The 27,340-nt window shown below is 40.3% G+C and overlaps 1 protein-coding gene across 2 annotated transcripts; it reads right to left on the reverse strand.

The window, feature by feature from the left end:
• Positions 1-22,144: 22,144 nt before the first annotated feature.
• On the reverse strand, positions 22,145-26,798 carry LOC149827812 (uncharacterized protein At2g34160-like). 2 transcript variants are annotated; one of them, XM_090019648.1, is made up of 5 exons: positions 26,583-26,798; positions 26,083-26,131; positions 22,879-22,941; positions 22,731-22,795; positions 22,145-22,609 (listed from the first exon to the last, which is right to left on the reverse strand). In XM_090019648.1, the coding sequence occupies exons 1-5, from the start codon at positions 26,697-26,699 to the stop codon at positions 22,499-22,501; spliced, it is 405 nt and encodes a 134-aa protein (XP_089875774.1). In that variant the 5' UTR covers positions 26,700-26,798; the 3' UTR covers positions 22,145-22,498. The 2 variants fall into 2 exon arrangements, with proteins under 2 accessions (XP_089875774.1, XP_089875775.1); XM_090019649.1 differs by having other exon boundaries at positions 26,631-26,792.
• Positions 26,799-27,340: the final 542 nt, after the last annotated feature.

Consider the following 27,340-nt stretch of genomic DNA (forward strand, 5'->3'; position numbering starts at 1 on the left):
GTCGGGGGTCATAGGAGTGAGCAGCGAAGAGGGAGGGGCCACGGAAGTCGTCGGGCAGCGAAGAGGGAGGGGCCACGGAAGTCTTCGGGCAGCGAAGAGGGAGGGACCGACGAAGAGGAAGGGGACGCGAAAGTCGCTGATGCAAGAGAGGGATGGGAAGAGGGAGAGGAGGGAGACGGGAAAGGGAAAAGAAGGTTAAGGCACTTTTTTCTAGTTTTTTAATAGATTCATTTTAACGGTTCAGAATCATTTAGCAGGGTTCGTAGGTTTTAGCAGGTTTTCATCTCTCTCTCTCTCTCTCTCTATATATATATATATATATATATATATATATATATATATATATATATATATATATATATATATATATATATATATATATATATATATATATAATGTGAGTAGCTAGAAATATGAGAACTATTGTCTGAACAAGGAATTTTCAACACTTTTCTTTTTTTGCAAATCCAATCATGTAGATGCATTTGACATGGTGAATTTGCTATGAATGAACTGTTGGATTGTGTATTTTTAGTGAAAAATGTGATTTTTGGATGATTGAATATTTATGAATATTACGAGTGGTCGACTCTAAAACCTTAAAAATTCTTGTTTATGCATCATAATTGGATGATTCAAGAGATGATCCTTATAAAACCAAGTATGTAGATCACACCTGTATGGTTAAATTTAAGAGAAAAGAACAAAAAATTCACGAAATTAGGGTTCTCATAGTAGTTCTCATGTTTCCAGCTCTCATATTCTAGTGACTCTGATTTATGTTATCTTAATTGATCTGGGAGTTTCAACTTTCAAACTCTTGGTCTGCATCCATCTAATATTTGGATCCTCCAGACCTACCATTTGCTTTGGCAGGTGCTGTCCTGAATGTTGGGGAGGTTTGAAAAAAAGAACAAGTGTCTCTCTTAAAATATATGCAAACCAACATTGCTAGTAACACACAGGAAGAGACATGAAACCGGTGGAGAGAGGTTGTGGAAAGCCAAAAGGTGGAAGGAAACTAGGCTTGGAATCATACCAAACTGCAATAAGAGAGGAAGGTTGGCTTGCGGCCCATGTCACATGGACATGACTAAAGGGAACATGGGACACGCCATTTTTGTGCAAAACTCTATTAAGAATAGTACACAAGGGGACATGACACGGGGAGCAAGTTGAAGTATCCCTGTGACAGGTTGTGGCACAATCTTAAACCCATCCACCTTGGAACCTTCATTGCTCGCTGGCTATGCTGTCACCCCCCGAGTGGATGGCTCCCACGCAGAACAACTAGGTACCACTCAGGATGATGGTGAAGGCCTGTCATAACAACATGGGCTGGTAGGGATGCACAATGAACCGAGCCGGCTCGGGCTTGGCTCGGTTAAGGCTTGGCTCAAGCTTGTTCGTTTCATAAATGAGTCGAGCCTGTACATAGGTCAAAAGCTGGAACAAGCTAACAAGCCGAGCCTGAATGACCTGTTGATCTCTATATGTCTCATCAACCTTGATAAAGCTTGGGTCGAGTTGGACTCGGTATTAGGAGTTAGGACCTACCTCGACTTGCCCCACCCTTCTTGAGCCCCACCATCTCGAGCCTCATTCATCCCTTCTCGAGCCCCACCCCACTCTCTCTCTCTCTTCCCCTTTTTCCTTTCTCGCTCTTTCTCTCTCTCTTCCCCTTTCTCACTCTCTCTTTTCCTCTTTCTCGTGCGGCGGAAGAGTGCAACAGAGGAGGTCATCTCTCTCATTCTTCCTGATTAAGGTCTTGAGGGGAAGAAGAGTTCGGCACGATGGAGGAGTTAAGGCCTTGAGTGGAAGACTCTCTCTCTCTCTTATTAATGAGAGGTGAAGACTCTCACTTTCTCCTTTTTTTCTTTTGTTTTTCTGGTTCTTCTCAATTGAGTGAATAGAAGAGAAGACTCTCTCTCTTTCCTTCTCTCATTTTTTCCCTCTCTTTTTTGTCTTTTTCGATTGAGGGGAGAGGGAAAAACTCTCTCTCTCCTTGTTGAACCCAGACCGAGCTAGCCCAGTCTTAGCTCAGTTTATTAAGCTCGACCAGGGCATCAATAGTTTGGATGCCTAGACTGAGCTTAATGAACCTAGTCGAGCTCATCCTAGGCATGACACAAGCCGAGCCTGAACACTAGTGGTTCAGGCTCAAGCCAAGCATAAGCACCATTTCACTTGGGCGAGCCGAGCTTGAACATGCCAAGCTCAACTCATATGCATCCCTATGGGTTGGGTGGTGATCTTTCACTAAAAACTGCCTCTAGGTTAAAGAAAGGTTTAGATATGGATCTGGATGTAATACCCATAATTTTTAATATAAGTTTTGGAGAATTGTTATGTAAGATTTACATAAAGTTTGGGCCAGGTTGTGATCTAATTTGGAAGATCCAATTTAAATCATGAGATAGGAGCTTTACGAGTTCCAAATTATCGATTAGAGCTGTGTTTGGATCGACAAATACTCTAAAAAACCCATTTAACAAAACGATTTGTGTTTGTTGTGGGTAGGATAAGTATCCACAAACCCAAAGGCCCAAAAGGGCAAATACGAACCATAATAAATGTGCAGTCACAAAGTGACAACCCCCACTCCTATTCTCTCTCCTCTCTCTCTACTTTCTCTTCTCTTTACTCTTACTTTCTCTCTCGCTTATTCTCTCTCTCCTCCCCCTTTCTTTCCACCACCTCTCATTCTCTTTTATTGACTCCCTCCCCTTATAAAAAAAAGGAAAAACACACTCCCGCTCTCTCTTTGGTTTTCACGAGAACCATTTTCTCTCCTCTCACCCACTCCACTCTAACTCTCTATTCTTCCCTCTTTCACGAAGCCACACTCACAAACCCATCGCTGTCGACCACCACCTTGCAAGTTGCCACCCTCCGTCCGGCCATCGTATGCCACTGTTGGGGAGCTCTGCTGCTGTCCACCTACCCTGCCACCACTATTTCCCCACCTCTCACTCAATTGTCTCTATCTCTCTCTCTCTATTTCACGAGAGTCGCACCATCCATGTTGCACAAACACTGTCAGACCAACCGACCCTACCTCCCATCACCACTTGGTTGAAACCGACAAAGCTCGTCCCCTTGTTCGCGGGTCACTTGTCGGACGACGACCATCTCTTATTCTCCCACTCTCCTGTTTTTGCTGAATTTTAGCTTGCCGGACCTCCACCACCCACACCACCTGCTACCCTTGCGAGCCAGCCACCATTGGCTTGTCGATGCCAACCGTCAACTTCTGTCACTAGTCATCCCCACCACCAGCTGTCGCTCCTCCCTCTGTTGTGAAAGAGGCACGCAGAGGTGAGAGAAGAAAGGAATAAGAAAGAAAAGAAAAAAAAAAGGAAAGGATAAAAAAAAAGGAAAAAGAAGAAAAGAAAGGAGCACTACCATCCACGATCGCTCGAGACACGTGCACAACTTTGGGACACATGTACCACCTTGAAACCTATGCATTTGTCTAGGAAAGCATGCAAATTGCCTTGAAATCCGCATCATTTTTGCATCGTAGTTGTCATCAACTGCTCACATGGTCGATACGCCATCGAAGTTCAGGACAAGTTCAAAAAAATCTTTGAAGAGAAGGACACGACTAAAGGTACAATTCTTCAGTTCTTGACTTTTTGTTAGGATAATCACACAGAAAATTGGATAATCCTTGCCTTGACCTACGATGGGATATGTAAACCCCGAACAATGTTTTTTTGGGCTTCATAATATATATATATATATATATATATATATATATATATATATATATATATATATATATATATATATATATATTCTAAACTAACAGAAGTTGGAAATTTTGGCAGACAAGAATTTATAATTAAATAATTAAGGTAATCCGAAACTTTATAAAGTGTTTTGTTTTACAGGATAAATGTTAAATCTAAAAGACAAAAATGAAATATAAAATTGTGTGTTTTGCATAAAAGAATATTAAAAGTGTATGCATGAATGTATTCTTAATGTTGATATGTGATATATACATATAAACTCGAGCATTCATACAAATACTTGCGTAACGATGTGTACTCATTTGCAATCAAGCATACTTGTGGACAATTGTATTTTTAATTATGTTTGTGTGCTTATATGACACATGAATGATTTTTTTTTAGTGCATATGCCTAGATGTTTGTGATGTGGTGCTTGCGTATGTATCTAATATACATAAGTATCAATGTAATGTATTTCGATATAAAGGATTACATGTGATAGACAATTACATGCATTACAATTTAACTATATAGAATGTATTTTTTGCGTTATAATTGAACTAGAAATGGGTAAATGCATAATAATGAATGTATTGTGATTTATGTTGTGAATTCAGAGGTATTGATGGTTGACATTTGCAAATGTGGCAAATGGTAGATCATAAATGAGATACATGTATGTTTGTGTTCTTTCAATTGTGAAAGTGATGGATACCGACCCACTATTTTCTTGAATGTGAATGTTCGCTATTTGTGTTTGATATTTGTAAGTTTGGCGAATTGCTTGTGATATGCATGTGATGCATAACTTGATAGCGTGATAAATTATAGATATTGACTCCAATGCAACTATGAATATCATATTGTTTCATCATGTGTGTTTCTTTTGAAATGACATAATTCAAGAAAAATGTTCTCATAATAAAAGGGAGTATTGAATTGTGATCAGGTTAAAGTCTTGTTACAACTGCACTACCTATGATTAGGCAAAAGCCCAACAACAGTGCATTGAATTGCCATCAAGTTAGAGTTCTATCATAATTGCACTAGTGTCAACTAGGTAAAAGTCCTTTGATACTACATTGGATTTCGATCAAGTGAAGTCATATGGTAGATGCACTACCTACGATCAGGTAAGAGGTCTATCAGAGTGCATTGAATTTTGGTAAGATTAGAGTCCTGTTATAGCTGCACTACCTACAATCGAGTAACATCTTATCGTAGTTGCAAAAAAGATGATTAGGTAAAGTCTTGTCATAGTCATACCCTGAAATGCAAGGTGATGTTGGCTCGTACTATTGAGGTCAAGCAAGTGAGTCAAATATGAACCTACATTATACTAACCATATGGTAAATGAGAGTTTGTGTACGAAAGTCGTTTACTTGTGTCATTTGTGAAAACTCCTCCTGCTTCTTTTTCCTTCTCTTTTCCTTTCATGTTACAAAACTATTTATCTTTATTTGAGTTGGTTGTGAACCAGATGATATGCACGGATTGCTTACGAGTATGATTGTATACCTAAATGAAATGCATAATTGTATGTATGAATTGTTTATGAACTTAATGGAAGGCTGAAATGAATTACGATATAAATGTATGCATGAATTGTATGTGAGCATAATTGTATGTTTGAATGACTTGTACGCATAAATGTATTGTTAATATAGAATTTCATGATTGTATGTGGTATTGTTTCTGCGTATCAACTATATACGAATTTGTATGTGATTGTCTCTTAAACCTAGTAAAGATCTAAGGAATCGTACTAATGTCTTACTCCATGTATTTTATGTTTTTAAGATCTGCGCATGTAGATGGATGAGTGACACAACATGAAAACTTATAGCGTATGGAATCGATTGGACTGAACTCTTCTTTTGTCTTTTTGTTTTTTTATATTGTAAACCTTGAACTTCATTTTATGAAATGAATGATTTAAATATTAGTTATATTGGAATTGTAATGGTTTGGTTCTAATTTGTGACGCTCTTGAGTCTTGGGATTGTTTTAAGAAGTCTTTCTTTGTGCTATAAAAAAGTATCACTTATAGTTTTTAAAAATATGGATCCTAACAGGATCTGACATAGTCACAGATGTGCTTATTGCATGAGATCTTGTGGTGCTGGATCCAACACATATTGATTTTCACATGGAAAAGGTAAACTCAATGGTACGAGTTTGGGTCAAATATTCAATTGACACCACTTCGTTTAATTTCTAGATTGGATTGACCAGAGTGTGAACCTGGCATTATTTAGGCCCATAGATACATCATTGGATAATCGGGTTGGGCTCATGATCCAAGTATATGGATCTGTTTCAAGTTCTTCGCTATCAAAATCCAAATTTTTGGGTCTGGTCCTGCCTAAGCCAGGTGAAGTCAGGCATGGACCTGGACCTGGTACCTGCAGGTCCAGCACCTGAAAGTTTGGTCTTGGTCCAGACCCACCCGAATCAGGCGCAGGTCCCACCATTGATAGCCCAGTCCTGGGAAATAGGTTTGTGACAGAGAAACTGGAACACATTGACCAGAACCTAGAAGCATGTTCTAGTGTCCGTGCCCCAATACTTTTTTTTTTGAAAGGCAAGCTGGGGTTAGGCAGACCTCCACCAGTTATTGTGCAATTGTACCACTTGGGTTTTGAACCTGCAACGTCCCACCACAGGGAGACCTGCACTGATAGCTCCTACTAACCACGCAGAGCCCCCAATACTTTAAACACGAAAAATAGATTTTTTGTGAAAAAAGTGTAAAATAATATTTCTTCAGTATGAAAGTTTTTTGGTCATCACGCGTTTTACTTTCTACCACAAATTTCTTCCAACACCGTCTTTACTTCTGCTAGTTGTATCTTGGTTTGGAGTCATGTACATACCCCATGGCCAAAAGTGTGAGGGACCAAGCAACAAGCCCAAAAGAAGCAGTTGATGCCCAGCTCTCTAGCTTTTCTTGCTGTATATTAAGAATTTCGGCGATGGAACTTCGGATGCTCACAACTCCGATTACCAATGCAAATATCACAAATAATCTAGTGGCCATGTTTCCCATGTTGGGTCCAGCCCTATCCCTCATTAATGGTATGGGGAAGTGGATTAGCCACCCACTTGTCATTAATGCAGAAGAAGTTGAAGGGTTAGCCCTATCCCCTCATTTAATGATGTGGGGAAGTGGAATAGCCACCTAACTCCCATTAATGCAGGAAGTTGAAGGGTTAAAATCCCTTCTGTTTCTGGAATGAGTCTAGAAGGCTCACTTCTAGGAGGTTCATATCTAGAAGACTTTATGCCATCTATAAATAGGGGTGTAGAGGCTCTGTGCTAGGTGGAAAAAGGGTAGAGTGACTGTGTGCAGTGTGCAAAGAGAGAAGAAGTAAGAGAGAGAGAGAGTAGAAAGAAGAAAAGGAAGGAAGAAGGTTCGTCACTACGCATTGATCCTCAGAGAGAGGTGTTGGTTGTGGTGTGGGCTTTGACTCGGGTTGTGCACCCGAGAGGTAATCTTGTATTCATTTCTTCCTGTGATTTTTTTGTTGTTATTATCTTTAACTTTGGGCAAGCTATTGGACGTTGTACTCTCTACATTGTACTCTCTACTTTCATTATAGTGGATTATTCTCTCCATGCCCCGTGGATGTAGGTCGTGTTGACCGAACCACGTAAACCCTTGTGTTGTGATTTGATTGTGCCTTTGTTAGATCCTATATTGCTTCCGCATATTTTTGTTATCTTAATTTCTCTACAAGTGGTATCAGAGCTGGTTCGTGGAAAATCATGTCTTCTAAGTCAGTTAGCTCTAAGTTTGAGGTGGAGAGGTTTGATGGCAAAGGAAACTTTTCTTTATGGCAAAGAAGGGTGAAAGCTGTACTTGCACAACAAGGGTTGCACAAGGCTCTTGTCGGGAAGGCGAATAAGACAGAAAGCATGACCGATGATGGATGGGATGATCTTGACTTGAGAGCCGCTGGTGTGATTGAGTTGTGTCTATCAGATGAAGTCATGTGTAACGTGATGGAAGAGAGGACAACAACGGGTTTGTGGTTGCGGCTAGAGAGCCTCTACATGACCAAGAACTTGTCCAACAAGTTACACCTCAAGAAACAACTTTATAGTCTTCGTATGAAGGAAGGTACTCTCATTCTTGACCATCTTAGTGTGTTTAATAAGATTATTGCTGGTCTGTTTAGTCTGGATGTTAAACTTGAAGATAAGGATAAAGCTTTGTTGTTACTAACCTCATTGTCACCATCTTATGAGCATCTTGTGACAACCATAATTTATGGAAAAGAAATATTGGATATGGAATAGGTCACAGGTACGCTCATTTCCAATGAAATTAGGAGAAGACCATCACCGAATGAGGATTCTGGTGAAGGATTGATGGTGAGTTCATCCAAAGGTAGGGGTCGGTCAAAGGACAGGAAAAATGACCGCAGATATAGGAGCAAGTCCAGGTCAAAGAAGGATATCACTTGCTACAATTGTGGAAAGAAAGAGCACTTCCAGAATCAGTGCAAAGAGCCAAAGAAAAATAAAAAAAAATGGAAAGAGACAGAATCATCAGAAACCAAAAAAGATACCACAGCCACAGTTGAAGGTGAGCTTGTGATTTTGTCTACTACTAATGATCCATGTATCTGTGTATGTCAGGATACAGATTGGGTCATAGACACAGGAGTCTCGTACCATGCCACACCACAGAGAGAATATTTCAGTACATACAGAACCGGTAATTTTGGTGTTGTCCGAATGGGAAACACAGGAACGTCAGAAATTGTAGGTATTGGAGATATTCATCTCCAGACCAGTCTTGGGTACATGTTGGTACTCAAGGATGTCAGACATGTTCCAGACTTGAGGTTGAATTTGCTTTCAGTAGGAAAGCTTGATGAAGAGGGCAGAAGCAGTGTTTTTAGCCAAGGACAGTGGAAACTCAATAGCGGGTCATTGGTTCAGGCCAGAGGAAAGAGATGTTGTACTCTTTACAAGATGCAAGGCAAGGTATGCAAGGGACAGTTGAATACAACTGATGACTCTTCTATTGATTTGTGACACAGTCGATTAGGCCACATGAGTGAGAAGGGCTTGCAGATTCTTGCTAAGAGGGAGCAACTCCCAGAGTTAAAAGGTACACGTCTAAACTCGTGTGTTCATTGCTTAGCTGGTAAGCAACATAGAGTATCCTTAGAAATGCCTTTCATAGAAAATCTCACATTCTTGAGCGAGTTTATACTGATGTTTGTGGTCCTTTGAGAACAAAAAATGTTAATGGTTTTACTGATGTGAAAACTTTCAGTGGTGCACTCTATTTTGTTACTTTTATAAATGACTTCTCCAGGAAGGTTTGGGCATACCCTCTGAAAACCAAGGATCAGGTTTTTGATGTATTCAAGCAATTTCATGCTATGGTTGAGCGAGAAACAGGAAAACAACTGAAATGCATCAGGTCAGATAATGGTGGCGAGTACACAGGTCCATTCCATGAATATTGTAAAATTCATGGAATTCGCCATGAGTTGACAGTTCCAGGTACCCCACAACACAATGCAATTGCAGAAAGGATGAATCGTACAATTGCAGAAAGAATCAGGTGTATGCTTGCACAATCCAAGTTGCCAAAAAAATTCTGGGGCGAGGCCTTAAGGACAACAGTTGATGTGATCAACTTGTCTCCTGCTCATGCCTTAGCAAATGATGTTGCAGATAGGGTATGGTCAGGAAAAGATGTGTCTTACAAGCACCTGATGGTATTTGGATGCAGGGCATTTGCACATATCCCCAAGGAGGAGAGGTCCAAGCTTGATGATAAGACGAGGCAATACATTTTTTTGGGATATGGTGATGCCGAATTCGGCTACAGGCTATGGGATCCAGAGAAGCAGAAGGTATTCAGATCCAAAGACGTGGTATTCTTTGAAGACCAGACACTTGAAGATATCAAGAAAAAGGTGTCAATTCGGACTTCTGCAGGTGGATCTATCCACTTAGATCCAGTTACTCCTCCAGTGGCACAAGTTGAAGGAAGAACAGTGCAGGAAGATGATGCAGAGGCGGATGTTGATTTACCTGCAGGCCATGTTGAGCAGGAAGAAGTTAGAGAACAACCTCTTCCAGTACCCCAATTGAGAAGATCTTCCAGAGAGTCACAACCTTCCAGAAGGTATTCTCCACATGAGCATGTGATGCTTACTGATGCAGGTGAACCAGAGAGTTACCAGGAAGCACAAGAGTGTGAGCAGAAAGAGCAATGACTAATAGCTATGCACGATGAGATGGATGCATTGCAGAAGAACCACACTTATGATTTGGTGGAACTACCAGAAGGCAGAAAGGTCTTGAAGAACAAGTGAGTTTTCAGGTTGAAGACTCAAGAACAATGCTCTCAACCAAAGTACAAAGCTAGATTGGTTGTGAAAGGCTTTGGTCAAAAGCAAGGTATTGACTTTGATGAGATTTTCTCTCTTGTTGTTAAAATGTCTTCTATTCGTGTTGCTCTAGGTATTGTTGCTAGCCTGGACTTGGAGATTGAGCAGCTAGATGTGAAGACTGCTTTCCTCCATGGTGATTTGGAGGAGGAGATATACATGGAGCAACCAGAAGGCTTTAAAGTCAAAGGCTTAAGAAAAAACTGAGTAAAACCTTTGCAATGAAGGACATGGGGCCAGCAAAGGAAATATTGGGCATGCAGATCTCTCGTGATAGAAACACCAAGAAGATATGGTTATCACAGGAGAAATGCATCGAAAAGGTGTTGGACAGGTTCAGTATGAACAATGCAAAGCCAGTTGGTTCTCCTTTTGCAAGTCAGTTTAAGCTGAACTCGGAGCAGAGTCCATCAAGTGACGAGGAGAAGGAGAAAATGAAGAAAGTTTCTTATGCTTCAGCAGTCGGAAGCTTGATGTACGCGATGGTATGTACGAGACCAGACATCGCATATGCAGTAGGTGTTGCCAGTAGATTCCTTGCAAATCCAGGAAAAGAGCATTGGGCAGCAGTAAAGTGGATCTTTAGATATCTCAAAGGGAGCTCCAAAGTTTGTTTAAGCTTTGGTGGTGGATCACCTGTCTTGACAGGTTACACAGATGCAGATATGGCTGGAGATATTGATACGAGGAAGTCCACATCTGGTTTTGTACTCACTTTTGCAGGGGGAGCTGTGTCATGGCAGTCAAAATTGCAAAGGTGTATTGCTTTGTCTACTACTGAGGCAGAGTACATTGCTCTTACAGAAGCTTGCAAAGAGATGTTGTGGATGAAAATATTCTTGATAGACTTGGGTTTTGAGCAAGACAAGTACTTGGTGTACTGCGACAGTCAGAGTGCCATTCATCTTGCCAAGAATATGAGTTTTCACTCAAAGTCAAAGCATATAGATATCAGGTACCATTGGATCCGAGATGTGTTTGTGAAAAATTTGCTTCATCTTGCAAAGATCTCCACAAATGATAATGGTGCAGATATGCTGACAAAGGCCTTACCGATGGAGAAACAAAATACATGTTGGCAACTGGCCGACATGAACTTCAATTGATTAGTTGAATTGAAGTATCCCCTAAGACTGGAGGGGGAGATTGTTGGGTTCAGCCCTATCCCTCATTAATGGTATGGGGAAGTGGATTAGCCACCCACTTGTCATTAATGCAGAAGAAGTTGAAGGGTTAGCCCTATCCCCTCATTTAATGATGTGGGGAAGTGGAATATCCACCTAACTCCCATTAATGCAGGAAGTTGAAGGGTTAAAACCCCTTATGTTTCTGGAATGAGTCTAGAAGGCTCACTTCTAGGAGGTTCATATCTAGAAGACTCTATGCCATCTATAAATAGGGGTGTAGAGGCTCTGTGCTAGGTGGAAAATGGTAGAGTGGCTGTGTGCAGTGTGCAGAGAGAGAAGAAGTAAGAGAGAGTAGAAAGAAGAAAAGGAAGGAAGAAGGTTCGTCACTACGCATTGATCATCAGAGAGAGGTGTTGGTTGTGGTGTGGGCTTTGACTCGGGTTGTGCACCCGAGAGGTAATCTTGTATTCATTTCTTCCTGTGATTTCTTTGTTGTTATTATCTTTAGCTTTGGGCAAGCTATTGGACGTTGTACTCTCTACTTTCATTATAGTGGATTATTCTCTCCGTGCCCCGTGGATGTAGGTCGTGTTGACCGAACCACGTAAACCCTTGTGTTGTGATTTGATTGTGCCTTTGTTAGATCCTATATTGCTTCCGCATATTTTTGTTATCTTAATTTCTCTACATCCCATTGAGAGATATATTGGAAAGAGTCGAAGTGGATATATATGATAACCTGGATGCTTCACCACCATAACGCCCAGTTAGTTTCAATTGAAGTGTGCATGCACATCATACAGGCAACTTCAATCTTGTGGCAAGGGATGCCCATGCAGGTTTTGAACCATGCTCATCCTATGTCAGATAACAAATCACGGTTGCCCCTAACCAGGAAGACAGAGTGACGGAACCCTTGTGGCCATTAGCACATTTTCTAGTGTTTGATTGCATCCATCCATGAGATTCCAAATCACGTCAGGAGATGGAATCACGTGTAATTTGGAGTCATATGATTCCAAATCACAATGTCGAATACATGATTTGACATCATATGAGACATGAGTAAATTCACCACAAATGTCATTTCAATTTCAAATCGCATTCTGTTTCTCATGGGTCATTTTCTGATGTTTGGTTAGCTGTGCAAATGAGATTCATTCTCTCATTTGAGTGAGGGTCAAAATCTCTGTTTGTTTGTTTTTTCAATGATGAAGAAAACCCCTCACTGAGAACCGGGTAACTTAATCAGCCCGCCTCCCCGCAAAGTAACATGAGAGTCTGAATCTCACGAGATGTTATCAAACACTCAAGGTAGAACAAAATGCTGATACATGCTTATGCATTTGATGCCTGTTTCATAAGTTTCATTGATGATGGCAAAGCCTACGGCGTACATGGCTAGATTGAGTATGAGTAGAGGAGCAACAACATGCTTTGTGCCTTCAGTTGACATGATTGAATGTTGTGGATCTCCAAGAATTGTAATTCATTAAGCTTTTACTTGCACCTTACATGTAGATAACTATATATACAGAAAGATGTGGGGCTACAAGTGCATTGTTTTGGGAGTTGGTCAATACTCTAGATTATATGAATATTTGCCGTTTTTTTATTTTGCTTGTTCTTTTGCGTGTATACAAATGACAAAGCTTACTTAAGGATGAGGAAAGGACTCTATAGCAGACTTTTTCTTAGTTGTGGCTCTATGCTTTCTTTCAGAGCAAGAATCTCCCTTTTGGTCTGTGCAAAATTCCTATGTAAGAAAAGAAAAATATTCACATGGCTGATCTTTTCTCATTAAGGGGTTTTTTACTTGCTTTCAATGGAGAGATCGTCCCTCCCTGCTAATGGTGAACCACCGGTTCCCCCACCCCCACCACTTTCCCCGGATGAAGCCACACCAGAACCAGCGGCGGAGCCTCGGAAGGAAGTCCTGGGCAGCGACTGTTGAAGGAGAAGGAGCATAGAGTATAGAATCGAAGTATCTGCCTCCGGTGATGATCACCAAGGGCCCGAATAACAACCAGCTTTTTATTCCAGCATCCATCTACGACCACATGCTTCACCATGTTCGATAGAGTGCAATAAGCGGGCCTATCTGGTGGTGAGAGATACAAAAGGATGGATTTTAAATTTATATTTTTATCCTTGCAAAAGCTATGGGCCAATATTGCCGATCTCCGCCTTCACAGAACTTAATAATGGATTGTTTCTCATTCGAGCAGCAAATGAGAATGACTTGAAGATGATTTTACAAAGAGTTGCATGGCGTATCTGTGGACGTACACTCACAGCAAATAGGTGGAAGCCTAGCATGCCTTTGAAACTTGAAGCCCAAAACCGAGTTTCCTATTTGGATACGGTTGCCTAATCTCTCGTTGGAATTATGGAATATAGAGTTTTTTTTTTTTTGCAGGCGTGGCCGAATATCTAAAAGGGTACCTTATCGAGGTTGATCATTTCACGTGTACCCTAAGAAGATCGCTAGCATACTCATTGAAGTTCCTTTGGAACTTAAGCCCCAGCCAGCCATGGAGGTCCAAATAAAAAATGGTAAGACTTTTCGAACAGATCATTGAATACGAGAGCTGTGTAAAGTTCTGCAAGGACAGCGGGTCCCCGTATCATTCTCGGAAGCTACCTGTCCGAAACGTCAAAAATCAAATGAAGAACAACCAACCCCCGAGGATGGTTGGATGATGGTGCACATGGCTAAAAGAAATCGCAAGCCGAAAATGAGGCAAACTACAGAAAAACCTGCAAACTGCTTCCAAGTCTTGTCTTCTGAGAACCAGCAGGAAATGGCACAAGCGGATCTTCAAAATCATACGAATAATTCCATGAATGCCTGGGTTTGAGATCGATGGTCGGAGGATAGGACAGGAAGAACTATTTCAAGCAGAACAGATTTAGGATGAAGTTGCTTTGCATAGGGTTCACGAGTCGGATGCGGAAATGCAAAATAACCATAGCAGAAAGCACCCACCTGTTAACAGTCTGACCACCGGAGGTAGCGAGACCATGCCGGATTCTGGCCAACAACCATCACAATCTGGCATGAAATCTGCCACCATCATGGTTGACATGGAAACCAATCAAGTTAATCCAGGTGTCCCTATCCCAACAAAGAATATCCCCCCCCCCCCCCGGAAACCGACTTCCCTTCCCAAAGCCTCTATTGATAAGGACTCTTTCACTTTTATCATGACCAATACCCACAAATCCCAAACCAATTCACCAATCATCCAACATGCAATCATTATCAAGATGCTACCCACCTAGGCATTAAAGTGCCTCACTTTTACCGCACACTAATCACTCCAAGCAAATGGGTTCCCCTAAACCAAAACCCACAACCCAACATACCCAAAAGCCTCTCTCAGACATTCCTAGGAAAAAAAAATTTAAAGGAAACGGGTGGCTATAACTGATATCACCTCATTTTCTTGGGAACTCTCTGTACCTAGTAGACTACCCAAATGTTCTACCATCAATACCAAAATCTCATCAGTTGATAAAGGAACTGGTGAGAGAATGAGCATGTCCAAAGTAATGTCAGTTGGAGAGAATATTGAAGTCACCCTGGGACAAACTCTTGATTCAGCGTAAGAGACAGAGGATGTTGAAAGTGCAATTATTGTTTCTCAATGAAAGTCCTATCATAGAATGTTCGTGGTCTCGTGAATAAGCCAACTCTGCGAGACTTACAATATCATCTTCAAGTTCTGTAGTGTTCATTCATGATGCACAACTTTCTCCGGATAAACTAAATGCTATTCTAAGAAGCTATGAATATTATTCCTTTGTTCTAAATGATCCGGATGATAATGGTGAAGTTCCTTGCCTTGGTCTTTGGAATCCCAACATTATAAAAATCCAACAGGTAGACAAGGCTAAATACCATCTTGAGCTCAAGCTCCTCCATGAAACATTACATAAAGAGGTCAATCTATTTGGTGTCTATATGCCCAATCAACCCTCTTTGCGGAGAGATGTGCTACCACAATTATTGACCTAGATCAACTCTCAGCGAGCTACCTTACTACTTGGGGACTTTAATGCCATGCACAACCACCATGATAAAATGGGAGGACCGCCTCTTCATAGCTACTGCATCCAATTCAACGATTTCATATCGGGCAGGGAGTTGATTGAAATTGTTGATTCCCAACATAAGTTTACTTGGTCCAATCAGGAAAGTTGCAAAGCAGGTTATATGTCCCCCCCCCCCCCCGAACAGGGCAGTTAGCTACATCTCATGTTCGGGGGTCCCAAAGAGCACCACGTATGTAAGCATGTGCGTCTCGTATCCCCATGTTTGTCAGCATTAATTAGCGTTGGAGTTTGATGCAATTGCAAAGACTTAAGTACCCTCTCCTCCATTGGTGCAAAAAAAAATGACGATTCTTGAAAAGGAGTGGTTGTAAAGACTTAAGTGCCCTGAAGATGATTATTTAAGACTCAGTCTCTGCACTGCAGGATTATCCGAGAAAGAAATCTCCCCTGGAGGAGGCCATGAACATCAACCCTCTCACACTCTCTCTCCCTTCTATTTCTGTTTCTGTGCACATCCATTAGAAGATCATACATTGCTCCATCAAGCACCGACTGACCTGCACATTGACTGTTGTGGAGCCTGATTCAGAGTTTTTACCCTTACAGGAGGAGGGTTTGGGGGCTCATCCCAGCGTGGGTAGCATCATTCAACTAAATGAGTTGTAGATCCCGATTCTGAGTTTTTACCCTTACAGGAGAGGGGTCTGGGAGCTCCTCCCAGCGTGGGTAGCATCATTCAACTTGAAGAGTTGTGGAGTCTGATTTAGAGTTTTTACCCTTACAGAAAGGGGGGTCTGAGAGCTCCTCCCAGTGTGGGTAGCATCATTCAACTTGAAGAGTTATGAAATCTGATTCAGAGTTTTTACCCTTACAGAAGGGGGTCTGGGGGCTCATCAACCCTCTCACTCTCTCTCTCCCTTCTATTTCTGCTTCTGTGCACATCCATCAGAAGATCCTACATTGCTCCATCAAGCACCGACTGACCTGCACATTGACTGTTGTGGGTCCTTACTAATGAGCTGCCTCTAAATTTATTCGACTATGAGTCCTTACTGCACTTGAAGTTGAGTCGTTGTATTTTTTGTTGTTCGGTGGGTGGTGAGGCCCTCCTCTACTCTCTCAAGACTCTTAGCTTGGACAATCTTTCTTTTGATGATTGCGGTTGTAATGCATCGTTGAAGTTAAAATGGGGAATGAAATGATAATAGAAATCGCTAAAAATTTACAGAAATAAACTAGACTCAATAACGAAGACACCACTTTTTACGAATTTGGAATATGACCTCCGGTTAGGAAGATATGACTCTGACAAGTTGGTCCTAATTCAGGTAGCGATTCACAGCGATTTGCTTACTGAATAACACTACAAATCGCTATAGCGATTTACGGAAGACACTACAAATCGCTATAGCGATTTGCGAAAGAATCTACAAATCGCTATAGCGATTTGCGAAAGACACTACAAATCGCTATAGCGATTTGCGGAAGACACTACAAATCGCAAATCGCTATAGCGATTTACGGAAGACAGTACAAATCGCTATAGCGATTTGCGATTTGTAGTGTCTTCCGCAAATCGCTATAGCGATTTGTAGTGTCTTCCGCAAATCACTATAGCGTTTCGTTGGAGACCCGCAAATCACTATAGCGTTTCGTGGGATCCGCGCCGGGGGAGAGCCCCCGAACCCCCCTCCTGTAAGGGCAAAAACTCTAAATCAGGTACATAAGTAGAGAGAGAAGGGAGAGAGAGTGAGAGGGTTGGTGTTCATGGCCTTCTCCAGGAGAAACTCTTTACCTCCCTTGATTTCTTTTCTAGAGAGAGAGAGAGGGTTTTACAGTGTTTTATGAAGAAGGAAGAAGAAGAAGATGGCGATGAAGCAATGTAGGATCGTCTGTTGGATGTGCACAGAAGTAGAGAGAGAAGGGAGAGAGAGTGAGAGGGTTGATATTCATGACCTTCTCCAGGAAGAACTCTTTGCCTCCCTTGATTTCTTCTCTAGAGAGAGAGAGGGTTTTACAGTGTTTTACGAAGAAAGAAGAAGAAGACTTTGAAGAGTCAACATCATCCTCGACTTTCTGGATAAAAGACATGTTTGTCCTTTTTTTTAACAGAGAAAGAAGAAGACTTTGAAGAGTCAACATCATCCTCGACTTTCTGGATGGAGGACATGTTTGTCCTTTTTTTGAACAGAGAAAGAAGAAGACTTTGAAAAGTCAACATCATCCTCGACTTTCTGGATGGAGGACATGTTTGTCCTTTTTTTGAACTGTTTGTTTTTTCTTTTTTGAATGAAGGGCGTTTTTGTCATTTTCTCAAACCATCACTTTATGAGAATAATAGCAAGAAAGGGTACTTAAGTCTTTACAACAACACAAGAGTCTGATGCAAAGTTATGTCAACATACACGGGAATACGAGCTCCATGTGCTTGTATACATGGTGCTCATTCAAAGCCCTGAACACAGACGTGGGATTCAGTGAATCATCGGGGGCGAACATACACCACCCTCTCGGAAAGTTGTGGCATAATTTTTTTGTAAGTTAGATTGGGCTTTTGCTAATCGTGCATGGATTGAAGAGTTGGGTACTAATCATTCCTTGAATACCATATCACGTACCACATCGGACCATTCCCCCCTCTTATATACCCTTCTTCACTCTTACTTGAGTGGTAGGCCTTTTCAGTTTTTTAAGATGTGGCTATTACATCCTCAACGTTAAGCCATAGTTGAGTGATGTTGGAAGGCCAAACCTCGGGAGTGCCCGATGCAACGTGTTCTTTAAAAGCTCCATGAAATCCAAAATCAACTCCAAAAATCGAACAATTTTTTTTATAGAAAATATAGAGCAGAAGGTGCATGTTATTCGTGAGTGCACTGAGATAAATGACATCAACATAGCTGGTGAGAATTCGGATGCAATTGATAAGGAACCTCTTCTGTACCAGGAATTGGCGATGGCACTTCAAGAAGAACTGTATTGAAAACAAAAGTCTAGACTTACATGGCTTAATCAGGGTGATATATATTAATAGTAACTTCTTCCACTCAAGTTTTTCAGGGTAGGCAGACTCAAAATACCATACATTCTATTGACATAGAAGATACCATACATTCTATTGACATAGAAAGAGAGACACTTTGATTTTTTGAGCACATGCAAGAAGCATGGAAAACTTATTTCAGTGAACTACTATCCAAAGACCCGGCTTGTGGAGGTATGTTTTCTAAGTTGGCCCTGAGGCCAAAGGTTTTACAATCGAAAAATCTCTCCATATGCCAACTTGTGACTAAGGAAGAGGTAAAAAATGCCATCTTTTAGATGAATGGAGATAAAGCCCCAGGGCCTGATGGATTCTCGACATGTTTCTACCATTCTTTTTGGGACATTGAAATCACCAAAGCAATTAAAGATTTTTTTGTGAAAGGCCGCATTGTTTGCAAGGTTAATGCAACCCACCTTGTCCTCATTCTGAAGTCATCTAATGCAGCCTCTTTTTCTGATTTTCAGCCTATAACCCTCTACAATGTCCTATACAACATCATATCAAAGGTCTTAGTCAATCACATGCGGCCCATCCTCATTTGCGTTATATCCCAAAATCAAGGGGCCTTCCTCCTAGGTAGAACCATCCATGAGAGCATTTTGCTCACGCATGAGATGCTTGACTCCCTAGTTTTTTTATGAGGTACCTTAAATTTGTCGAAAAATGGATATGGCTAAAGCTTATGATAGGGCAGATTGGGGGTTCTTAGCCAAGGGTCTTTGTCATCTAGGTTTTCATCCGGAGTGGATTCATAAAATTATGATTTGTGTTTCCATGATGAACTTTGAGGTTCTTCTTAACGGATCTTTGAGCAAGAAGTTTTTCAACTCTAAAGGAATTCAACAAGAAAACCCACTTTCACCCTATTTGTTCCTCATTGTTATGGAGTGTCTTGAGAGGCACATACAAGCAGATATTTCAGCTAGCTGGATTTATAGACCCTCCATTCTCCTTTATCAGGATCTTGTTACCCCCCTCATGTTTGCTGATGATGCTTTGTTTTTTTGTAAGGCTAATGAGACCTCTATTAGTCATTTCAAAAACATAATGATTGACTTTGAACAGTTTGCTGGGATGAAAATCAACCCACTTAAGTATCAATTCATATACGGTGATCATTTGCTAAACATATTGGGATGGAGTCAAGGAGCATTGCCGTTCAAGTACCTTGCTCTTCCATTGTTTGATGAGAATTTGCAACCGAAGTGTTCAAATCTCCTTGACAAGACCCAAAATTTTTTTATGGGCTGGTGTTGGATTCAATCCGAAACTTCATTTGATAAAATGGAATCAGTTATGTTTGCCTAAGAAGGAAGGTGGAATAGGCTTAAGGAAAATTTCCGAGGTTAATAAAGCAAATATGGCCTATCTAGGTATTCACTACATTACTTCGAAAGCTTGGTGGGCAAGATTTATGCACATCAAATACTTGAAAAGGAAAAGTATGTGGTGTCATAAAATTGTTTATAGAGGGTCTTATGCATGAAATGGAATCAATTGAGGCTGGAATTGCATATCAAAGATGTGAAATGGCAAATGGGTAATGGAGTGAGGGCTAAATTCTGGACAAAACTGTGGTCATCACAGTGCATTGTTGATGCCATCACATCGGAACAATATGACCAAATATATTATGACCTGTATCTCATGGTATTTGAGGTCACTTTCCTTTACTGAAATCATGATGATATTCATAGTTAGATTCCTCCTTGGGCATCGATGCATATTCTATCAATCTTTACGCGACTTGATATGTTGCGATGAAAGGATAAAGATTGCCACAACATTACTTGAAAGAATATATGGGAAGGGTTGAGGGTGAAATATAACAAAAAAGAGTGGCGACAAAATATATGGATTAAACACCACCTTCCTCGAGCAACTTGGATGCTATATCTGGCATGTGAGGAACACCTATTAACTCAAGACCGACTTCAGCGTATGGGCATTCCTATGGCCAATCGACGCCCACTATGTTGTGCATGCATGTAAAGTAATCAACACATATTCATATCATGTTTTATATCTTGTAGTATATGGAGCAATGTCTTGACACGGGCAAAACTAGGAATTTATCTCATACTATTATCCAGAACTTGAATTGGCGGTATAGAGTGAAATTCAATCAAGATTGGTGTTGCAGGTCTTCTAGAGGAAAACCTTCCATCTTGTGGTTTGACACATGGAGGTTGAGGAACAGGGTTATCCATGAAGCTACCAAAGTTTCAGTGGATGCAGAAACACTCTGCTTGGCATACCTGTAAAGAAAATTATCTTAAACTCAAATGGACTAATGAACAAAGAGAATACAATGTTTGCTGGATCAGATTTAGCCTAATCTCTCAACAATGGATCAACCCTCCCAACAATGTTATTGATATCCAGTTCGTAACTCTTAAAGTCGGCAACAACTTTAAAATAGGCTTCGATGTGAGAAACTCTTCAGGGCACCATGTGGCGCTTGGGACTGCTCAACAATCGAAGGATAGAGTCTTTCCAGAGATCCAAATCATTGAGGATCTACTTGAGTTGATTCAGGGGAGAGAAGCCATTATATAGGTGCATTCAAACAACAAAGGTTGGGTAGGGTAGATGAAGGAAGTGCAAGGGGGACGACTGACCACCATGAGAATTGGGTGACCTTGCCCTTTATCGTGTTTATCGATGCAGGGGACCTAAACTGAAGTGTTTTGTCATGAATCTAGTTTCATGATTGGAAATGTTAAATTGATGTGTAACCACAGTAGGTCTTGTCTACTATAGGCAAAGGTGGGGGAGCCTTAATCTCTCAGCTTGATGATAAAAAAATAAAAGAAAAGAAAAATAACCAAAAGACTAGTGCTCAAGAATTTTTTACAAAGCATCTCTTAGTTCCATGCTTTCATTTTCTCCTTGACAAACTTTCGGTTATTACACCACAAGTTTGAAGGGGAGTGTAAAGTTGTACATATTATATACATAGGTTAGAGTAGCAACTCTTAAGTCATGAAGCTTGCTATATTATTTTAATTTTAAATTGTTTAAGTATACCTATTGTTAGATCTTTGTAGCTTAATTCCTTTCAATACTAACTATAAATCTTTTCTTGCATAATATCTCCAATGGGCATGATCTTCATTCCATGTTACAAAGGTTTTTCTCTTGGTCTTCTTTCCCTATTCTTTTTTATCCCCTCGTTAATATTTATCTATGCATAAATTTACTTGTCTTCCCTGTTTATCATGTGAAAGTAGTCACTTTTTTTTATAGCAAAACAAGCTACCTCAGGCAGATGAAGATACAAATGAGTTTATTTCTTGTTTGATTAAGCACCATTGATTTGTGCATGCAGGTTACAGCAACAAGCTGAAGAATATGCTTCCATTGAGAAGATATCGAATGGGGTGAAAGTGTTGGCTCCAACACTAGCAAAACTATCTCTAAGCTGATGATTGTCAGATTTTAAAAGCAAGCCGTGAACAATTCAGTCAAGTTCATAAACTTGGTGTTTATAATTTTGTAAAAATGATGGTTACACTGCCTTTTCAAATTCTCAAAACCTTTGTATTCTGTTGAGCATTAAATTGCTGAGTGAAAAAGCTGATTCCCTCAACGTGATTCAGTTAGGATCCACACATGGAGGGCCGTGAAACTGAAATTCATCTGTAGTTGATCCAACTATAGGAGTATAGAAGAAAATTTGTGTTAAATTTTTTCATGCAAATCTAGCGCTACATTCATGCAGAACCTTCACGATGGATTTTGAATCTTGATCAGTAACAGGAAAGACCCTATTGCAACAAATCATTTAAGCAAAGGCAAGAAACTGTAGCCTACATCCTATTATTGAATATCTCACAACCTGTCCTTGGATCCCTTCCATTCCCCTACAGGACCACAGAAGACAAAATACTCAACCCCACAATGCTACTCCAATTCCCCCTTGAAGAACAACAGAAGACACACCTCAACCTACATTGGTGACTGCAAAATGTCTACAGAAAATTAAGTACAGATGACAACTAGAGTACCTAAGCATTCTACAGAAACTCAATCAAGTAGAAATGACAACTACATACAAATAAGAAGCCTGTATATCCAGCAGGACTGCAAAGCTCTCCGTCTCATCATTCCTTGCTGCCTTCTGATCCCTTGCTCTCTGTGACAGCTCCCTTTTCCTCCGTTGTAACAGTCATCATGCTGTCAAAATCCTTTGTCTTTCCCAATAGTATCTCGATCTACAGTTCATTTAAACTCCTCTTCATTAACATCACCAACTCTTAATGAATTGAAACGGTGCCCGGCATTTACAACTGCATCTTGGTAATGCATGATTAATAGTAGATTATGGTCACTCACCTTCGCCTTTTGAACATGACGGCCTTTGCTTTCATCCTTCATATCGATGGTAGATGTCTGGATCTCTGCAGAAGAGCACCATCTAAGCTCCCATGTAGGGCAATGCTAAAACATTAACAAATAGAGTGGAAACATTCCAAAAGCTTACTTTTTTCCACGGCCAGTCCATTGTTCTTCAAAATCTCAGCAATAGTCACAACTGTAGCTATGGCTGGATTGTATGAGCATCAAACATGTCAGCCACAGGAAGACTATGAAATAAACTCAATTAAGAAACATTAGTATGTGCTAAAAAGGCAGGCAAAGACATTTTATGAGATAAAGGAGAGATTTTGTAATGAAACTAAGATGTAACTTGAGGCAGGTAGATTTTGCAGGGTATGAAATTGGTCTCGACTCTCTACTTCAGGTCAGCTATAGGTCTCTAAAAACTTTAGGTATCTTTCTGGAGTCCAAAGCTATCTCAAGGTATAGAGGAAGACAAAAACGAGAGAAGGGTCTGCTGCTGAATCACGATTCCAATGAGATCGTGTGAACCTTTCCATTATATATTGAAAGCAGTTACAACATGCGAAAAATTACAAAACAGCTCAATATCTAATACAATACACAATAATAACAAAAGGGAAATATTAGAAAGAATAAAGAATACATCAATGCGGCTCATGATCCCAAAAGATTTAAAGATCACAAAGGAAACTTTCTCCTGGTGTTGGAGAAGGTCGGTTATTCTCTGAACTCACATTCGTTTTGCACTCAGCAATATCAGGATGAATGCTGATGCCTAGATAGGTGGAAAATCATTTAAAATACCCAACTAAAACAATCTGAAGGGCCCTCTATCTGTGGCTCATTCTTCCAACTATAGACAGAGCAGCCAGAAAAAAATCAAAGATTTAGTTCTGTTCTTTGTAGACTTTCTGAGCGCGATTAAAAATAGGTGACAAACCGATGACCCAAATTCCAGGGGTGAGGTGAGGGTAAGTTCCGAAAAACAGGTACTTGAAAGGGAGTTGGTCTCTCTGATGGAATGAAGGGATTCAATCAATGTTGTCAGAATTGGTTTTGGGGTCTGAATTGATTTTGAGAACGATTCAGAATCAAACCGAATGTCATTAAAAAATAAGAAACAATAAGAAATATTAAAAATTATTTAAAACCTTTTAAAAATATCAAAATTTTAATATTATTTAATCAAATCGGCCCTTTTATAGAATTGATTTTGAGACAATTCGGAAGGAATCATCAGATTTGCAATGATTCTTGCAACCAGTGTTGTGAGAGGCGAACGCCTCAGTACCTGAAGCATACGCCTCAGAGGCGAAGCACAAGCTCATGAAACCGAGGTGTTGTAGTGAGGCGTTTGCAGGCTCGAAGCGTATGCTTCACATGGGTGAAGCGACGCCTCGTGTCGAGGTGCGCTTCGCTTCTAAGGCGTACGCATCATCACCTCCGGCATCTCTGGTGGCCATTTTCGGCTGGTGAGATCTCTCTCTCTCTCTATTATCTGCTTCAAACCAACTTCATTCTTCTCTTCACTCCCCTAAGTAACAGGCCCATTTGTATCTCTAATCAAGCATCAATCTGCCATCCACAGTGCTTAGTAAGATGATTCAACGTAGTTTTGTGTTATATGCTTCCGTTGTTGATGGACAGGCTAAACTTGACCAGATCGACAGTTTTTTCTTTGACCGTTGTGGTTATTCTTGATGGGTTTTTTGAGGAGTGAGAAGTTGATGATCAACTGTTTGATGAAATGCCTGAAAGTGATTGCATCCACGCAATCTCATGTTTTTGTTTCTTTACTATGTGTATCTTTTTATTTGAGAAAGTAGTTCTTGTTGTAAAGCAATTTTAGTTTGATGCTTGAGGTGTGTGTGAATGGTTTTTTCTTTGACCGTTGTTTATTCTTTGTAGGTCTTTTCGGGAGTGAGAAGTTACAGATCAAATATTTGACAAAATTCCTGAGAGATTATGTATACAGAATCCTATGTTTTCATTTCTCCATCCATTTTGAGTGTTACCATATGCATTTTTTATTTAAGTCAAGTAGTTTTGTATAGCAATTCTAGTTTGATGCTTGAGGTGGTTGTGAATGTATGCTCTTAGAAGTATTTGAATTTAGTTCCTTTATTTGAAGTTCTTTTTCACATCAAAAGTAGAAGCAAATTTGTTGTTAAGATTCTTGCAGAAATGATAGGAAACAGTCAAAATTTTGATTTTTTTTGGCATTTATCTAACTTGTATACAATATTTAGTATGTTTCTACAATTTTCTGTATGTCAATCATGCTGATGTTTGTTTCCTGGTGTTGTAACTGTACTCACATGTGCCGTGTGTTGGAAGTATACATGCATCTATGTGCATTTTCAAAACTAAGTTCAGTGGGATTTTGCATAAGCACCCATGCATGTGGTTTGGCGTCAGGATGCCAGACCTTGATCAATAAATAGAACCTGATAATCACTATGGGAAGAACTTCATACCCATTATTTTTAATGGTTCTTTTTCTTCTAATTTTGATCAATGGAAACTAGCTTTCTGTAATTTTTTTTGTCAGTGTTTAAATTCATTTATGAGTAGAAAATGGAAGTCTTTTTCCATTTGTGAATCTCCAAAGAAATATAAAACAAATCATTGAATTTAGTTCTGTTGTTTATTAGTAGTTCTTATTTAAAATTTTCATTATTTTATTAATATTATATATTTTATTATTTTGATCATGAAGCTTATGCTTCAACGCCTAACCTCGCTTCATAACAGGCTCAATGCCTCGCTTCACCTCGTCGCATTTAACAACCTTGCTGGTAACAATGGATTCAACAAAGACTGGGCCACGTAAAAATAGCAAGGAGCTATAATCATGTAGAACATAGAGTTACCAGATCGGCCGATTCAACAGCTGGGGACAGCCAAATTTCATTGGTGAGATCACAGAAATTCTTAAATTTCATTGGTCAGCCAGTGAAATTAATGGCTCTCCGATCGGTAACCTTTCTTCATCAATCAAAAGATGAACAAGAATGGTACCAAAAGATATTACGGATTTCCAAGAAATCAGAACATGACACAGAAACGCATCACAAACAGACACCATCCAAGAACCCCAAACAGATGCATTTCCATGTAAAGACCCAAACCTCTAATCAATAACGCATCTTGAAGAAATCCAAGATAACCAGGAAATTCATTACAAGTAGAAACTCTAAAACCTAGAAACCACATTTCCAGGATATCCAAAGACAACCCAGAAACATGGTGGAGAAATGCATTACAGACCAAATTCCCATTTACGGGAACCTGAACATCGCAACATAAAAAAATAAAAAAAAATCCAAGAAAAAACAATTACCCATTCCCAGAGCCGAGAGCTCCACCTCATTATACTGCTGCATGTACCTCTGCACATAGTAAACAAAAATAACGAAATCAAACACAACACCAAAAAAAAAAAAAGAGAACAGAAACTAAGGGTATGCTTGTACGCTTCTTTAAAAAATGATCTCAAATCATATGTGATGTGATGTGATTTCACATGGGGTCGCATGTGATTTGAGATCCCACGTAAATTAGAAAGTGACTCTCATTTGCAAAGGCAAATGAGATTCTGATTCTCACAGCTTACCTTTTTTTGTTTGGTTGCTTAAACAAATGAGATTCACTTTCTCATTCAATTGAGAAAGTGAATCTCATGTGATCGAACCAAACATGCCCTAAAAGAAAACTGGAAAACAGATCGACTCCAAACTCAATTGTTCCAGAAACCCAAATTCTCTAACAACAACAAAGCCATCATCTCCCTCAATCAAAAGAAATCAGGAAATCCCAAAATCCCAACAGAAAACGTAAAACCTTGGCGAGATTGACATAGAAGAAGAGGGGCTTCTTCGTGTTGGAAACCTGGATCCGATTCTTCTTGTGGACCTCCGAGAGGCTCAGCTCCTCCATTGCCTCCTGAACCTGCGCCATCAGTCAGCTCTCTCTGTGTGTTAGGGAAGAAGGAGAAGAAGATGAAAATGAGATCTTTCCCGAACCAAACGGGGAACGAAACCAAAGGAATCCTAAACCGTTGGCGACTCGGGAGGCTCACATTTATATCGAAGTTCCGCCTCCATCCCGCCAATGAGATCTTGCCACGTTCCCAGAGTTTGTTAGGTTTCCATTGGGGATCGCGCCCGTTCGGTTCCATTGGGGATCGCGCACTTCGGTTGCGGGCCCAGACTTTTACTGCGAATTTTTGGACGGTTTTATTTTTTGACTTTGTTTTTGTTTCAGAAAATACCCCTAGGAACAAAAATAATTCCCTGTGTGTCGGACCCGACCCAGATGGCCCATACGAATCCGATTTGGATTCAAAATAATAATAATAGTAATCATAATAATAATTTTTTAATGACGAGGAACCCTCTCCGAAAACCGGGCCACTTAATGGATCCGCTCATCAGCGAGACAAACCTCAGGTGGGACCCACAAACACCCTGTCTGAGTCTTTTGGGGGTTGGGCTGCAAGTGAATCAAGCTTGACCCGACTAGTAAAAAATGGCTGGGTCAGACGGAACTCCGTTGAATACTCAATTTGCCCCTCCCTGGACCCGCCTTGTTCACCAGTC

This window comes from Nuphar pumila, chromosome 10, assembly GCF_984573655.1.
Source record: "Nuphar pumila chromosome 10, dmNupPumi1.hap1.1, whole genome shotgun sequence".
Taxonomy (NCBI): Eukaryota; Viridiplantae; Streptophyta; class Magnoliopsida; order Nymphaeales; family Nymphaeaceae; genus Nuphar; species Nuphar pumila.

Excerpts from the sequence above, each read along its gene's own strand:
- LOC149827812 (XM_090019648.1), bottom strand. The coding sequence starts at position 26,699 with ATGGCGCAGGTTCAGGAGGCAATGGAGGAGCTGAGCCTCTCGGAGGTC. Across the intron at positions 22,796-22,878 it reads TGGACTGGCCGTGGAAAAAA|AGATCCAGACATCTACCATC; the intron begins GTAAGCTTTTGG and ends GCTCTTCTGCAG. Across the intron at positions 22,610-22,730 it reads GTCATGTTCAAAAGGCGAAG|ATCGAGATACTATTGGGAAA; the intron begins GTGAGTGACCAT and ends AATGAACTGTAG.